General features: G+C 40.7%; 1 protein-coding gene across 4 annotated transcripts in view; it reads left to right on the forward strand.

The window, feature by feature from the left end:
• KIAA1210 (KIAA1210 ortholog) overlaps window positions 1–14,709 on the forward strand; it is a 57,523-nt gene extending 42,814 nt beyond the window's left edge. For 3 of the 4 annotated variants that reach the window (XM_053990392.1, XM_053990393.1, XM_053990390.1), the window contains exons 4-12: window positions 151–280; window positions 2,711–2,869; window positions 3,438–3,503; window positions 4,959–5,171; window positions 5,773–5,875; window positions 6,637–8,235; window positions 8,993–9,141; window positions 9,617–9,716; window positions 12,472–14,709. In XM_053990392.1, coding sequence (XP_053846367.1) covers window positions 151–280; window positions 2,711–2,869; window positions 3,438–3,503; window positions 4,959–5,171; window positions 5,773–5,875; window positions 6,637–8,235; window positions 8,993–9,141; window positions 9,617–9,716; window positions 12,472–12,644 — 2,692 coding nt within the window. In that variant the 3' untranslated portion in view covers window positions 12,645–14,709. Of the gene's footprint in view, window positions 1–150; window positions 281–2,710; window positions 2,870–3,437; window positions 3,504–4,958; window positions 5,172–5,772; window positions 5,876–6,636; window positions 8,236–8,744; window positions 8,869–8,992; window positions 9,142–9,616; window positions 9,717–12,471 lie in introns of those variants that run through there. The other variant, XM_053990394.1, reaches the window with a different exon arrangement.
• The last annotated feature ends 1,201 nt before the right edge of the window (window positions 14,710–15,910 follow it).

Raw genomic sequence — 15,910 nt, forward strand, 5'->3', positions numbered from 1 at the left:
TAAAGGAAGCAAACAGTGACTGTCTTAAACATGCACGAATCTGAAGTTAAGCATGATGCATCCCACTCTGGCCTCTTTATCATCCTCCTGCCCTGGTGGTGTGGGGAATGTACCCAGTGCACTGACCACTCATTCTTCCTTCCCCTCCAGGCCCAAGGGTAGCATGGGAAACAAAGCCTTGTCCCACGACAGTGTCTTTATTTTTGAGTCTGCACCAGGAAATGTGACAGGTGACGTCTTGTCTCAGGAAAACATACCTGGAAGAGTGAAAACTTTGCAGGTGAGAACATTGTCCCCTTATCAGTAGTGCTGCTTTTTGTCAGCTGTCTCCCAGGAAAGTCTGTTGCTTGATTCCTTTTGCTGTGTGCCTTAGGATTTTGCTGACTGAAGCGTCTAAAGCCAAATTTGCTACTTTTGGATCTATTCTGCTTCTTGGAAGCCGAATTTTTGAGCAGTCCTGGAGCTTTCAGCCTTGCTCAGGTCTCATAGTGAATGATGTGAATCCAGTTCATGAACTCTTGGAAACTTTCCTTATTAAGTGTGTCCTCTTCCAATTGGATTTATGTTCTTTACTTCATAGCTACTGCTTTTGGGTTAAGGCCATTTATTTATACTGTAGTGTGTCCCTTACACTGTTATTATTTAAATATTATTTGTGTTACTCTTTTTGGTAGTTCTGGCTCAGATGTTTTCACTATACATGGTAGTGCCAGTGGCTGTGTAAGTGTGTGGGATGATGGATATGTCAGGATGCTCTGACAGCTTTATTCATATAATTATTCTTTTGATTCTGCCAGCAAAAAATACTGTATTCTGCTGGGTCATTTCCTTCTTCCAAGGCAATACTGAACCCTCCTTGACAGCTCCCTTATGAACTGTTGATTATATTAATTGCATTTCACTAACTGCCCAGCTTGGAACACTCAGATAAAAGTTTAAGGTTTTTCCAGAGACTGAATACAAATGGTTGATAAAGGAGCCAAAGGTCATTGAAATTCCTCCTTTGCTCAGCGTGAGCTTCATGTTGCAAAAGACAATTGAGTCACATGTTAAGTAATAGAAGATGCACAGGGGGACTTGTTTCTCTCTAGGACTGCAAAATAGGCAAAGCTGTTTTTTTGTATAACTAAAGGAGTAGCAGAAGAAAACATGTTTGTGTATTACAGAACATTGTTAGGGGGAAAAGCTCTTTTCATGCTGTTTGCAGTTCACTGTGGCCTCTCCCCATCCATCATCCTGCACAGTAATGTAATACTGCCAGCACTATTTTTGTAGCTCTGACAGACAGGCTTTTTCTGTGAGTTTGACTCTTGTCAGAATAAAAGCCAAGCACTAATAAAAGCAATTACTTTCTTAGCAATGCAAATTAACTTCTACCGGTAGAAGACGGAATGCAAATTCAGTTTCCCCCACACCAGTTTGCCGTCTGCATGGAATAAATTTAATAAATCTAAGACAGGAAGTTGTGAAAAGAGACCAAAGCAAAACTGACTTTCTGTCTCTTCCTTCCCATTAAGTGCACACTTATGTTGTATGCCTCGTGTTGCCCATATATCACAGTATTGCAATATATTGCCCATAAATTGCAGAAGAAAGCTGTTTGAACTGGGGGTGGTGTTCTAGACATTGTGTACCCCGTGTGGCAGCTAGATCTCTAGGAATTACATTGCAAATGAATCTTGCTGAATAAGAATTGCAGCTTTTTGGGTCTATTTTACAGAGGTGTAAATGACTGCACAGATTGCAGGGAAGCACAAAACTAGGCTTAACATTTCCCAATATGGTTTAATAAGCAAAGAAACAGAAAAATTAAGTCTGCATGTTTATCTTGGGAATATTCTGTTGAGATGTTTTCAATTGAAGGACAAAGTTTGTGTTCAGACCTTGTTTCTATTCCAGCTTTGTCACAGCTGACAGACTTAAGCCAAGAATTTTAGTAATGGTGTTTCCTGAGATCTGAACATTTTTAGTTTGAGGGAACATCTGGCTGCTTGTGAGTTTGCAGACTTTGTTGTATTTTTCTAGGGTCAGGGCCTGCCAGAGCATTCTTTTGTGCAATCCTGGAAAAGAATCCCCACACTCTTTTACAAACAAAGTTGTTCCTGGCTGCTGTTACCACTCTTGCTGTAGACATGACCAGGATGTGATGGTGGGGGAAATTAACAAGCAATTCATTAGGGTGGACCAGAAATGAAATTAATTTGGAATTGTATAAAAATCGTGACTCAGCTACTTGTGTGGGAGAGGGCTGTAACAAGCTCTCAAATTTGGAAGAGCTTTGTGAGGGAAAGGTGACTACATAAACCTGGGATTGGGAATGCTGACTGGCAATACTTTGTGTGACTAAATACCTAAATTTGTGTGACTAAAGAATCAAATCTAGAATTTTGAAAGTTTTTAATTTAAATGAAGTTAAACTGTAGTAATTTTTCTGGAATCATGAAATTCCTGTCTTTTTTTGTGAAATTACTGAATAAAACTGATTTTAATTTTAGTTTTATACCAATGCCAGTTTTAATGATGGGTCCTTGATGAATGTAGCTGGATAAAATTTTATTCATGGCTCTTTTCTATGAATGGTCTGTTACTTCAAGTTTTTCTGCTAACTAAAAGATTCTGCATATCTAATAGAAGCATCTGGGTTACAATGTCCAGAACATCTTCTTTAAATTGTACCACTGAAAGTTTATATTTTATATTTCAACTACAGCTTCAGCTGCAGCAGAATGTCAAACTTGGATCACCTCCTCTTGTTATAACTGGGAAAAAAATGGAAGATGCAGGTGCTGTTTCTGAAGATGATGGCTTACCTAGAAGCCCTCCTGAAATTTCAACCCTTCATGAAGTTCTGACAGATTCGGCAAACAAGGTATAATTGTCATCTCACCTTAGTGACCATCCATACAGAAAAGATAACATCTGCCTAGAGAAGGGGGAGACCATTTTGTTTGTTTGTACATGATGGTACAGATCAGTTAGAACCAGAAGAAATTACCTAGATGGATTGTGGACTTTTCACTCTGAGGTATACCTAGAAATTTACTCTACAAATACCCTTTCTGTGTGCAATTTTCCATGCTTTAATCTAGACCAGGACTCTGACCTCTATCATTAGCAAATGCATGATTTTAGACTTGAGTGAACTTGTGAGAATTTGTAAATCTGATTGTTTTAAAACAATAACCTGAAATAACTTTATAAAATGTACTGCCTCCTGTGGTCAGCCTTCCTGGTGTATCTCAGTGCAGGAGAAATCTCCCCTGCTTCATGCTTGATGCCAATGAAGAAATCAAACCCACTGTGTAAGGCAGGAACCCAGTGACCCTTCCTATATTTTTCCTCTTGTGTTTTCTCATAATTAGCACTGGATATCCAGCTCAAGATAATTCAGTGTGATACTTCCCTTGACTTACCCTCTTCCTCATTTTATCCCACAGTCCTCCAACCCTGTTCAGCGTCATAGCTCTTTGAGTTTAGGAGGGACAGACAGTGAAGATGAACAGGTAAACAGCTCCTTTTCCTGCTAATAAATTTCCCTGAGATGGCATATGTGGAGTCTGTATTGAGCCAGTACAGTAATTTTATTTTTTAAAATTTATTCTGGGTACAGTGTATCCTAGGAAACAATTCTTTAAGAGTCCAGAGTGAGACAAACGATACTTAAAATGTACGTCTCAGGGTTTTCAATAAGAAATAAAGACAGGCAGAAATCTACTGGTAAGTGAGTTGTGTGAACAGCACAGAGGCTGCTCTGTGACATGGTATGAATCTATAAAGTTACACAAAACATTGGACCAGGCAAAGCACTTCAGTTCTGCTCCCATATCCCAGGGTCCCCATTCCAAATAATCACACCTTGCCATCAGCAGTGGCTTGTGAGCAATGCCCTACATCTCTCTTATCATGGGAAATGATTGCAGGACCAGCCTTTCCTGATGGCAGGTATTCCACAGGAAAGGGTGTGTTTTAATTTGCAATTTTCTTTGGGTGATAAATGACCATGAGAAGCAGCAGATTCTGCTCTCAGAACAGCACAGTCCTTGACCACATTGGAAAAATTTGCAAAGGTCTTGTTTTCTGATGTGCCTTGACAGTTTTTGTAGATGAGATGTGAAGATGTTTTCATGATCTTTAAAACTCCATCAGCATACGTGTTTGAAATGCTGTGTTATATCCTGAGCTTAAACAAAACTAAACTGCAAATGCCAGTGCAATGGCTGTGTGTCACCCAGCTTTATGAATGAAGCTTCTTTGGCATGTCTGTGACATTTTGCAAGTGTTGCAGGAAGTTTGGTCTGCATTTCAAAACAGTAGCAAAACCACTCAAACTTCACGTTTAGGGGGCTTTTGTACAAACATTTCTGTAAACCCTTTATTTTGATGGCACAATCCTAGGTTACTGCTGTTCAGTTCCCCAGAGCAGCATTGCTGTGAGGATGAAATCCACATCACTGCCTGGAAGATGCTTCTGATATACTGAGAAGCATTTGATTTTCTTGAAAGTTGATATTGAACGAGAAAAGTGGCTATGGCAGCTTTCTTAGAGATAATGAGGAGCAAGCATCCGTGCTACTTCTGTGGTTTTAAATAATGTATTTCTGCAGTGGGTCACGTTACTGGCATGAAAAGGCAGCTGTACAAACGGCAGCAGTGTCTCCTGCTGGTGTGTGCATAAACTGCAAAGGGCTCTGCAGGTAAGAGCTGGGCTGGGGACCAGCGGAGGCTCTCCCTGTGGCAGAGGCAGGTATTTCTCCTTCTGTGTTACATACAGTTGAACACACAGAATCGAGTAATCTCTCTGCTGAGATGACTTTAGGCATGCATTTTAAAATGAGGATTTATGTCCAAAACCACAGCCATTTCAAGCTTCTGAAATGGAATGAGCTAGCAAAGGAAATGTTCCAGAGACACGGGGAAGTAAAGCAAAATATATACAGCATTGTATTTCTGTTTTACAGATACCTTCTGGAGCTTCCTCCAGACCCATCAGTCCTTTATCCTCTGCCCCTCAGGGGACCCCCATCTCACGAGGCAGCAGCTTCCTTCCTGTTGATTTTACCATCCCTGCCAGCCCCCTTGGCTGCCTGGACACCTCAGCAGCCAGGCACAGGATTGCCATCAACCCTCGGAAACAGAAAGGCTTTACCAACAAGCATCAGCTGCCCCTCCAGGTGGGTGTCTTCTGCAAAAGAATCACTGAGCAGAAGGAAATGAGTGTGAGTTTTTGATTATTATTTTAAGTATTTTAGTTTCTTTTTTCTTTCCTATCCACGTGACACAGTATGAACCTATAAAGTTACACAAAACACTGGACTAGGCAAAGCACTTCAGTTCTGCTCCCATATCCCAGGGTCCCCATACTTCTTCCCTTACTTCTTCCACTGGAAGAAAGGAAAACACCTCTTTTGCACCAACCAACCAACCAACCAACCAATCAACCAACCAAACAAAAAAGACTCTGAAAATTTAAATATCATGGAAACTGAAAAAAAAAAAGCAATTTTTGGTTTTCATTGTTTAGCCAAAAATTGTGGGTTATGCTTCATTTGTAAAAACACTTCTGGTGTTTGAAAAGCTACATGTCAGTTTTAAAGAGGCCTAAGTCTATTTTTACAAATCTAGCTCTTAACTGGAATAGTACATTACTCACAGTGTTGGTAAATTACAGGATGGAGGTTTTGTTTCTATGGTTTGAGTATTCATAGAAATGCATGTGTATAAACTACAATTTTTGTGCATGATTCTCTAATTAAAGCATCTTCACTTCTTTAGGTGGAGCAGCTGGAAAATGAAACATGTCTTCCTGCAACTCCAGAAAGGAAGGGAAATTCAACAGAATTACTTGAGAGTGACAAACAAAAAAGTGATTGGGAAGGTAATGAAGACATAGATATTGCTGCTTTGGGTGCTTGAACTCTTCTGCATAACACTGACAGGACCTGTTTGAATTGTTAGTCCTTCCAAACTAGGCATCTTTTGGTCCTATAACATAAAACCAATCCTGGCTGCTGAATTGTTGTGATGGAAAAAGTCAAGTACACTCAACAAACTGATGCTGAGCTTTGAGGGCAGCACTAAAAAAAAAAAACATGAGCTGAAAGCACCATGTTCAGAAACACCTGTCCTACACAGCTGGCTGGACTTCAGTGTGTGAAACTGAGTTCCTTGACACTCAGAAAAACCTTAACCTCAGCATTATATGTTGTGTGTGTCAGGTGACTTTGACTGGCTTCTATTTACTGGATCTTCCTTTGCCACTCACCCAGAGGGAATTTTCCCAGTCATTGTAGATGGCTTTTCTAGGCACTCACATGCAGAGGTGCCTAGGGAAATCTGGCTAGTAGTCTTAGAGCTAAGGGTATGCACAGGACACATCTAAACAGCAACTAATGTGTACACCTGAAACAGACAGCAACTTTCAGTCACTCCCTGGATTAGGTATGCTCAAACTCAAACTTTATTAGTCCCTCACTTGGACAGCCCATTTCTAAATAGGCTCTGAACAAGCTTATTTATGAGTCAGCAGTGCCCAGACATGGGGCATTCCTGTTAAAGGACTGCACTATCTGGAATGCATACAGATGGTGTCTGAATTGCAACCTTTAAGTGCACACTCTTTTTCTCTGTTTAATACAGGATTATCAGCCCATGTGGGACACTCTGCAAAGGGAGGTGGTTTTAAGGAGACACTAGGTGTAAAAACTCCCACTGATGCTGCCCCTGACTCTTGTGATTCCACGCTTGTGGTAGAAGAGCCCTGTGCTTTGCTGCAAGAGGATGGGTGCCTTCCTGGTGGGGGCCATCACTATAAAGGAGCCACACTTCTCCTGAGGCCTGAGCCTTCTCCAGTGAACCTGCAAGAACAGCACAGTGCAAGAGTGTTGTACTCTGCAGATGGGTCTGCTAAAGAATCAAAAGTACATCCTCAAAGTACCAGTGCTGAAGTACCTGAACTTGCAGAATTGCAGCAACTTGAAGGAGAAGCTGTTGTGTCTCCAGACATACCAGCAGCTGACTTGTTTAGCAGTGCTGTGGAAACAGTGGGCATGGATGTATTGGCAGATGTTGCACAAAGTTCCTCAGTAAATTCTGTGGATCCAAGAATTAAAGCCCAGGAAAAGAGGGATCCACTGTTTAGTGGCAAAGAAGAGCTCTGCTTTGGTACCACTGGGAATCATTCCAACCTTGCTGTCTCAGATACTGCACTGAGTACTCCACAAGCTGCAGTGGCTGACTCAGAGTCTTGTACTGACTTCAAGACAGTGGCTGATTTGAGGTCTGAAAAGAGTTCAGTAGCAAAAAATAACAAAGAAACTTGTGAAGTTATGGAATTTCAGTTATCCAAGGACAGTGTAGGAAAAAAAATAGACTCTGCTGCATCTGTGTCAGAAGCAGTTAGTGTGGTACCTTGCAGTAAATTGGAAGTATGTTTTAAAGCAGAAATTGCTCCTGTTTCAAAGGGTAACCAAGGCAGTCAACAGGCCAACACATCATGCATTTCTGAAAAACTTTCCATTGGGTGTCTTGCCTCTTCAAGTTTGGCTGGCTTGAAGAGTAATATATCTTCTGATGCTGACAGTAAGGAGTATCAGGTAAGCACTACAGCTTCTCACAGAAAAACAGCAGAAGGCAGTCAATCATCAGATGAAAATGTAAAAAGTCCACTGAAGACTGCTTCTGCTAAACCAGTCAGATTTACCATTGCACCAGCATGGCAAAGGTCTCTCTCAGGGGGTTCAAATTCAAAGGAAGATTCCTATTCCAGAAGTTCTCCAACATCCCCTATAAGACCGGAGTTCTTTGAAGGAATGACAAAAGAACACACGCGTTTTGATGCAGTTATGCAGGAATCAGCAAAAGCCAACTCAGATAGATTGGATCGAGATTGTAAGGACAGAGATCTGCATTTGAATTCTTTTATGGAGTGGGCTGACCATGAAACACAAAACTTTGAGAGCCCATTTGGGGTCAGACTAAGAAGAACATCATCTTTACTAAAATACCAGAACGAAAGCCGTGTAGAGCCTCCAAAGCTGATCCCCTCAGCTGCTCCAGTTGCTTCTTCTGCTTCAGTCAAGGAGGATCAGAAATTGATGGGCACTGGGAAGTCACCTCTAAGCCTTCCTGTCAACACAAAATCAGTTGTTAAAAAACCAGATCACCTAGAAGACAAAAATCCTGCCAAGGCAAGATCAGAAGAAGTGGCAAAGAAACAAAATGGTTATAAACCTTCAGGTATTTATGCTGTATTTATACAAACATTATAGAAAACAATGGTCATGTAAAGAGCCTTGGCAGAGCAGCACAAAAAAAAAAAAATTTAAAATCCTCTTGGCTAAGAACCAAATTCAGCCTTGAGTTCATCACCACTATAATTTAATTGGCTTGATGATTTGGCCAGTCAAGAGAATTCTTGGCTTATCTTAATGAAGGGTGTGTTCCAGCAGGAAGAACAACAGAATAAACGCTTAATGCCTCTGGAACATTTCTGGTATGAGGTATTTGTGCATATAGTTGGAGTTTTAACATAGCTTTTTAAAACTTGCTGCAGTTTTAGTTAAAAATTCAGACTGCAGCTGCTCAAACCATAATTAGGAGTTGCATTAGGTGAGATTTTTTTTTTAACAATTATTTAATTTAAAATATTTTAAAAGTGACAAGGAAGCTTGTATTTTACTGCCTACATGAAAAAATCATTACTGTAGTACCCATTTAATCTGCAATGGAAGGATGTTGTTTCAAAGGCAAAATCCAGTTCGCAGTGATCTCAGTGGGACATCTGCCATTAGACAGAAGCACAGTTGAGTCAAAAACTGGAGAATAAACAGAAAAAAACAGTTATTGCCAAGGACAAAATCATCAGGGAAGGTAATTTTATCTCCACCATGTTCAAAGGCTATTACAGATGCTGAAGGATTTAAAATGTGAAGCACTAGCTTTAGGCTGACTTGACCTAAATCCCTTCTTTACTTCAAAAATGCTTCTTTTGTAGAAAAAGTCTCTCCATATTTGGAAACTGCTTCCTCTGAACCAGCTTGGGTCTCCATGGCAAAGCTGAAACAAAAGGGGTTCCAGGACCATCCTCTTGCCAAAGAACATAAAGATGAAGACAAAGCTTTGACCAAAGTGGATCAAGGGGAGGTAGAGTACCAAGTAATGTTGCATGGGTGTGAATCCTGCCCCAGGTCACCTGGGTACTTCTGCAAACTGCTCAATATTCTTCATGGGAGGTGTGTTGTGAGCACCACTCAAAGAGAGCTTTGCAGGCCTGGCCTCTAAAGCACCGAGACAGACAAGTGATGCAAGGATGCAAATGCCTGTGACTGCACTGTCACAGGGATTAGTTTCACAGCTGGATTTTCCTATATGTTCCTCTGCACTCAAACCTGAACCTTTTCAGAGCTTTCTTATTGCCCAGAGCATATTTATGTAGCTGCTTTGAGCTGCATTGTCTTCCTCACTGCCTTCTCCCTCCCTCCTACAGGATATTCCCAACCATCCTTGCCTGGGTTTTGCTGCGTTTCCACAGGCAGGTGTGAGAGGTGCCAGGGTGAGCTTTATGAGTGCCCATGGCTGGCAGTCAGTTGCATTCTTTTCTTCTCTCCTCATGCTGCAGCCAGAGGTGTGTGCTAGTGAGGACCCTCTGAAGAAGAACATGCCTTCCAGCTCTCAGGACAAGAAAACACAAACCAAGGCCGGTGTGTCTGCAGCAGCAGGTATTCTTTTTCTTTACATAGTGGCTACAGTTTGCACCAGTGAGTGGTGTGGGTGGCAGGGGATGGGGGAAGAGAGACACCATTTTTATAATCAGCACACTTTATATAAGGCCTATTCAGACCATGTTTTTTGTGTAAGTCAACATAATGGCTTGTTTGCTCAGCAGAGAAAGCAAGTGAGGAACTCTTATCTCCACTGCCAGTTCATGAAATGGCATATAAACAGTCTGGTGATTTATTACTGGCCAAGATCAGTATTAAAGAATAGCAGTTGAAGTTGGAGAGTGTCCAGAAGAGAGAAGCAAAAAAGGTCAGGTCTTCTAGATATCCAGTCAGCCAGGAAATGCTGATAGGAGTGGAGTTGTTTAGTCTAGAAAAGACAACTAAATTTTCTGCAGAGGACAAGACTTTGCACTCTTTATGGCCAGCATGAACTTAAAATGCACCAGGGGATGTTTACCTTGGATGTTAGGAAATACTTTCTAACAATAAGAGCACACTAAGAGCAGAGAGGTGCAGAAGAGCGTGGCTTGCATATGGAGAGTGTGCAGTTTCCATGGCCGGATGTGTTGGATAGATAAACATGTATCAAGAATCATTTATGTAGAGTCAGTTTCACCCTCAGGTGAGCACAGAGGCTGGATGGCCCCTCTCCTGAACACTTAGCTATGTTTCTTTATATTAAAGATGCAGGGGAAGAGCGTGACTCACTTGGTGACTCACATTACCTCTTCCAAGGCTTCTGCTGGGCTGCAGCTTCTCCCCCCCTGCTTACTCAGTGTGGTGCCAAACCTCAGTGACACGCTCCAGCTAGATACAGAGAAGCCAGTCCTTCAGCTGTAAAAGCACACTGTGCTAGCTGGAAGCCACTGATTGCAGGTACTGCCTAAGTAGGTAAGAAATGCACCACTGTGCCAGAGCTGTGGCTGTTCCATTGCAGATCCCTGTAGCTGACAGAGTAAGAGATGCTGTCTGGAAAGAGCCCATGCCCCTGGCCCCTTTCTTTAATCCAGCATCTGTAATCCAGCAGCTCCCAGAGTTGTTGTACTAGAGATATTTGGCAGTACCTCTGTGCTGCTCCCTGTAGTAGTTATTGCTAGAGCTGTCAACCATTTCGAATCTACAGAAGCTTTCTCCCTTACCACAGTAGGTGACTGGCTCAGGGTGTTTGCACCAACACAGGAACTCTGATGTTGGTTGCAGCTAATTTTGTGTGTGTGTATGTGATTGAAATACCACACCTTTTAAAAAGGATTCTGCTACAGGCCTGCCTTGTCTTATGGTTTTAGGTGCAAAGCGAGAGCTGAAACATAAACAGGCCAGAGGTCTTCCTTTGAAAGGCTGACTGGATTTCTGTATATTGCATCATCCTAACCTTGGAAGCCCAGCAGTCTTTGGTCAAAATTCAGAACTTCACAAATTGCTCTGCTATGTTTTTACTAGAACTTGCAGTCTTTGTGGTGCTTACAGCAGAATTACAAGTTCTCTGATTTGGTTCCCATTAGTCCAACCAGGACTTTGTCTACTTGAAAGTGCTGGTGGTGGAAAGGATGTAGAGTTAATATCCAGAGGAGTTATTTATTTGGATTGTTGTGCTTATTATAAAGAAGGTTCTCTCCCAAAATGGGGAAATTATTTTCAAAATCAAAATTTCAGTAACACTTGAATTCCTACCTTGTCTTAGAGACTTCTGAAAATTTCTTGTGTATGTAGAGCTGCAGCCTGTTTAATGGACAGTATCCTACCTTCAGTAATCCTAAGTATAGTTTGCCTCCTGCAAGAACTACCAACCAGCCAGAAAAGACCAGAGACCTCCTGAGTGAAAGTAGGGAACTACTCATGGAGCATGACTAATGGAGCTGATGGACATTTTCCATTGATTTCAGTGCAAGCAAGATCAAGCTTCTTTTACTTAACGTGGCTTAGACATTAATTTTGAAAAATTTCAGACAAGGTGAATGGAGCAGGCCTTTGCTAAATAGGAACTCAAAGCCATCAAAGAAGCATTGTCTGTGTTCCTACATCCTTTGTGACTATGACAGGCGTCTGTTAGGCTGCACCAAGAGGAACACCTAGTGCCATCAATATCCTACCATCACAGCTTACAAGTCAAAGTACATAAAGCAGTGGTTTGATTCCTGCCTGGTATTTAATAATATTGCTGGAGCAATATTTGTGTTGGCAGTGAAGACTAAAAAAAATCTTTAAGTCTTCTTAGTATTGGAAAACATAAACTTTTAACTCCACAGCAAGCCTCGGGTAATCTTTATCCTGCAGCTATTTTGTTTCTGTTTTCCTGCATACTCAGAAATCTTACTCCAAGATTTTCTTGCTCTCACAGAGAATAATTAGCCCGTGGAACTCCTTGCTGTGCAGTTTAATAGAAATCAAAAGTTTGAAAATTTAAGAGATTAATTAACCAAGAATCTGAATTAGACAAATAACTGGAGCTATAGTCTTCACATGCTTGAAGAATTTTGAAAAAGTCCTTCATTTATCCGGGTTTAGACACTTGCTATTTGGACTGAGGAGCCAATTTTTTTATGGGCACATTACTCACTGTTTAGTATCAATTTTCCTGTTGCAATAGCTGGTTCTCACCATTGCTGTAGCTGGAACAGAGAGTGCCAGCAATAGCCAATTAATAATTCCTTTGTCTTATTGGTGAGTCACAAGCATTTTGGGCTGTAAAACAGTTTCTTTTGAGAGAAGAAAACAGACTTCTGATGAGTGATGTGTATTCTCTCATGGGCAGGTAAAGTTGGACCAATTTCTCAGGAAGCATCTGTGGTTCCTGCTGTTGAAAAGGAAGCAAGGCACTCCTCTAACCTGCCAATGACACCCTGCAGTCCTGCTGAACCGCCCTGGCTGTCCCTGGCCAAGAAGAAAGCCAAAGCATGGAGTGAAATGCCCCAGATCGTACAATAGCAAATGACATGACCATCCTTCTTTGCATTGCCAATAGCTGTGTTAACTCCATTTAATCCCTTCTTTACTGTGACCATTTTTTTTCTTTTGAGAAATAAGAGCCTTAAAACTTTTGATCAGACTGTTGTACATAAAGACATAATGAAGAAATGTCTTTGTGGGTTTAATCTGATGTATTAGGAAGCTGAGCATTTCCTACTACCAAACACTAGGAAAATTTGATTCATTTTTATATGCTTACACATCTGATGGTGATGTTCTAAAAAGACATGCTTCAGGCTATTGAAACATTTCTCTAGCAAAATATGTCTTTGAAGTTTCTTTTAAAGAAACTTGTTCTTTTAAAAAGACTGTACAGCATTTTGTACGGTTTGGCTTTGAGCTAAGAAATGAACGTATGCTTTAAAATATTCACAATGCTGGGCACTGACACACTGTGAGTCGTGGACATTGATGTAATTACACTTCTTTCTCTAGAGCTCTACCATGGGCAGCCTGACTCTGCTTCAGATTGTTCATGATCTGTTTTGTGATAGCTGTAAGATCTAAGCACGTTGTGAGTTGGAGTGGTTCTGGCTTTTGTGGGAAGTCTCAGTGCTGTTGTTCTTGTGCTTTGCTCACAGATACCCACTGGAATGCTCAGAGCTGCACACCTGTTCTCTCCCATGCACTGGAAAACCACCACACTGTAGCACATGTCTGCTTTTAGTTGTACCTTTAGAAATCTGGGTAAATTAAACATTCTACTAAAAAAATCCTTCTTTCTTTAATTATGGCAAATAGTGATTTTTTTTTTTCGTGAGATTCCTCAGCCAATTGTCTCTCTTAAAGAGTGTGTTGGGGTGAGAACTTGCTCCTTAGAAAATGGCATCTTCTTTTCAAGAAATGCCACTCTCCATGTTCATAAGGTTGTATATTTAGTCAATGGCATGTAATGTTAGTCATAAAAGGGGCATCTGCTTTCCTTCTGGTCTCATCAGTCTTTAACCATTAACTCAACATCAGTCTGAGGATGTGCAGCTGGAGCAGGATTATTCTCTCAGGGCCTGGCCTTGCATTCACTCAAACTCACAAAAGTTTTCCTATTGACTTTGAAGGATGCAGACATTTGAAAAATAAGCTTTGTGAAATTCTGTTGGTGGCTTAAGAGAGAGTGGCACTTACTGGTCCTTCCAGTTCTTGCAGAATTGCACGTTTATGTAGTTTTTGTTTACAGTCAGTGCAAAATCTGAAGGCTGATAGACTGTTTTTAGCTGGAAAGTTGGTTGGAATTTTTAAAGGAAAATATTATCTATTGATAGGATTAACTGCAAACCAAAGAAAATTGGTTTCAGATCAGCTCAAGCAAGACTTTAATCTTCCAGTTTTGGCCTGAATTTAATATGTAGTTTTTGCAATTTGAAAACAGTATTATAACTAGGAGCTAGACTGTGATTTTTTTTTATAAAGGTGAAAACTTATTTGCCCAGAAAGGCTCAGAATCTATAGATACTATTTATTCTGGATTAACACCAGAAAGAGTAGGAGTTTCACTTGATAAGGAAACAAGGAGTGGCTTGGTAATCGATGCCTATGTTGTAACTTCTTTTTCTCTGCTTTAGCAAGCATATATTTCCTTACAAAGAACAGAAATGTTTGTATTTCTCTGAAACTTTTGAGTGTAATGTAAAAGAATTTACTCAGCTTTGATTCCTGGAGTTTTGTACAGTTGTCATCTCACCACAAGCTTACCAACCCTGTGTAAAATACAGGCCTTTCTGTATTTAGCAAACTCTCTTCTCATTCTGTTAATGTGGATTGTGGTTCTTCACCCAAAGTACTGCAATGGATACTATAATCTCTCTTTCCCTGTGTTTCCTTTTGATCTTAATATTGTTCCTGTCTTTTATGTTTGGTATGTATATATGTTTTTGTAATCTTTGTCTTGAAGGAACCCCTTTTGTATTCCACTCCCCTATTTGGTTTACTATTAAATGCTGTTGCCAGCGATGATGATACCATTTCTGGGAAGAGGGATGGATAGCCCTCATTCATTCAGGAAGAAATAAAAACAGGTCTTTGGTCAATATTGACTCTGTACATGGATAAACTGCATAGATTTTGGTTTGGGGTCATTTTTTATGACTTAAGATTGATCAGCACAGCTGGTCAGGCTAAGGAACTTTTCTAAATCTAAGTTTAAAACATCATGAGAGTGCTGATGGAGTTATTGCTCCTTCAGTGAAGGGTTGGTTGGAGGGCAGGCACTCGTGGTCGTAGGAAGCCTTGAAAATACTTTTTGTGTGTGTTCAAAGAAGCTGCTCTAGGAGATTTTTGGAGTGCTTTAACAAAGAAGGAAAACACTAGAGAATCATGTGATGTACATTTGAAATTCACTTGCATTCTGGATTTCTGCAGTTAATGTTTTCAAGTTTCTGCAGCTAACAGAACAAAAAGCACGTAGAGAAAACACCAAAACTGAGTCTCATGTAATCACAGGAGGTCAAAAGATGGGAATATTAGATAAATGTTGAAAGACCAGTGATTTATTGTTGCATTTACAGAAGTTCGTTACTCTATTAGCATGGTTTTGATTTCTTGTTCTAGTGTAGTTTTTAAGTGTTCAGTGAGTAAAAATAACTAATATAATAAGCTCACTTTGGGTGATTTTTTCTAGACACAATCACTGTCTTTGAAAATAAGCTATGTTGAAGTGCAGAATTCGTTGCAGAATGTCTCTGTGAGGTTTTGTGGCTCGGAATCTGTAGTGGAGGATGCAGGAAGCTGTCTCTGAATTCCCTGTGCCTGCGACTTGGCTCTGTGTGACAGCAGAGGGTGCTGGTGCCATCCCTGAGCAGATCAGGGGGAGGGTTTCAGTGTATGTTTGTCTGTGCCTGCTACAGTGAGAAGAAAGCACTAAACTCCAGCCTGCTCATGTAGAAGTTTGGATAGAGAGGGCCCCTCAAATGTATTATGTTATGTCTTTTTAAGGGCTGTTGTCTGAAATAAAAGATGTAATTTGTTTTGAAGTATTACAGTAGAAATTCTCAGCCCAGAAAAGCTGCAGTTCCTGAGTGTGTGCCACCTGCTCTCCTAAGTGCTTTTCAGATCAATACAGGAAAGATATTAGCCTGTGAGTGTACTCTGTCCTTTAGAACTGCTCCTGGAAGAGGATAGACCTGAAGGATACAGGTAATGAGAGATGTGATTAGCAGCCTAAAAAAAGGGCAAACCTTTCTCTTTGTCTTTTCCTCTGGTGTTTGATAGCCTACCTACAATTTTGTTAG

The sequence above is a fragment of the Vidua macroura genome, chromosome 14 (genome assembly GCF_024509145.1).
Source record: "Vidua macroura isolate BioBank_ID:100142 chromosome 14, ASM2450914v1, whole genome shotgun sequence".
Lineage (NCBI taxonomy): Eukaryota > Metazoa > Chordata > Aves > Passeriformes > Viduidae > Vidua > Vidua macroura.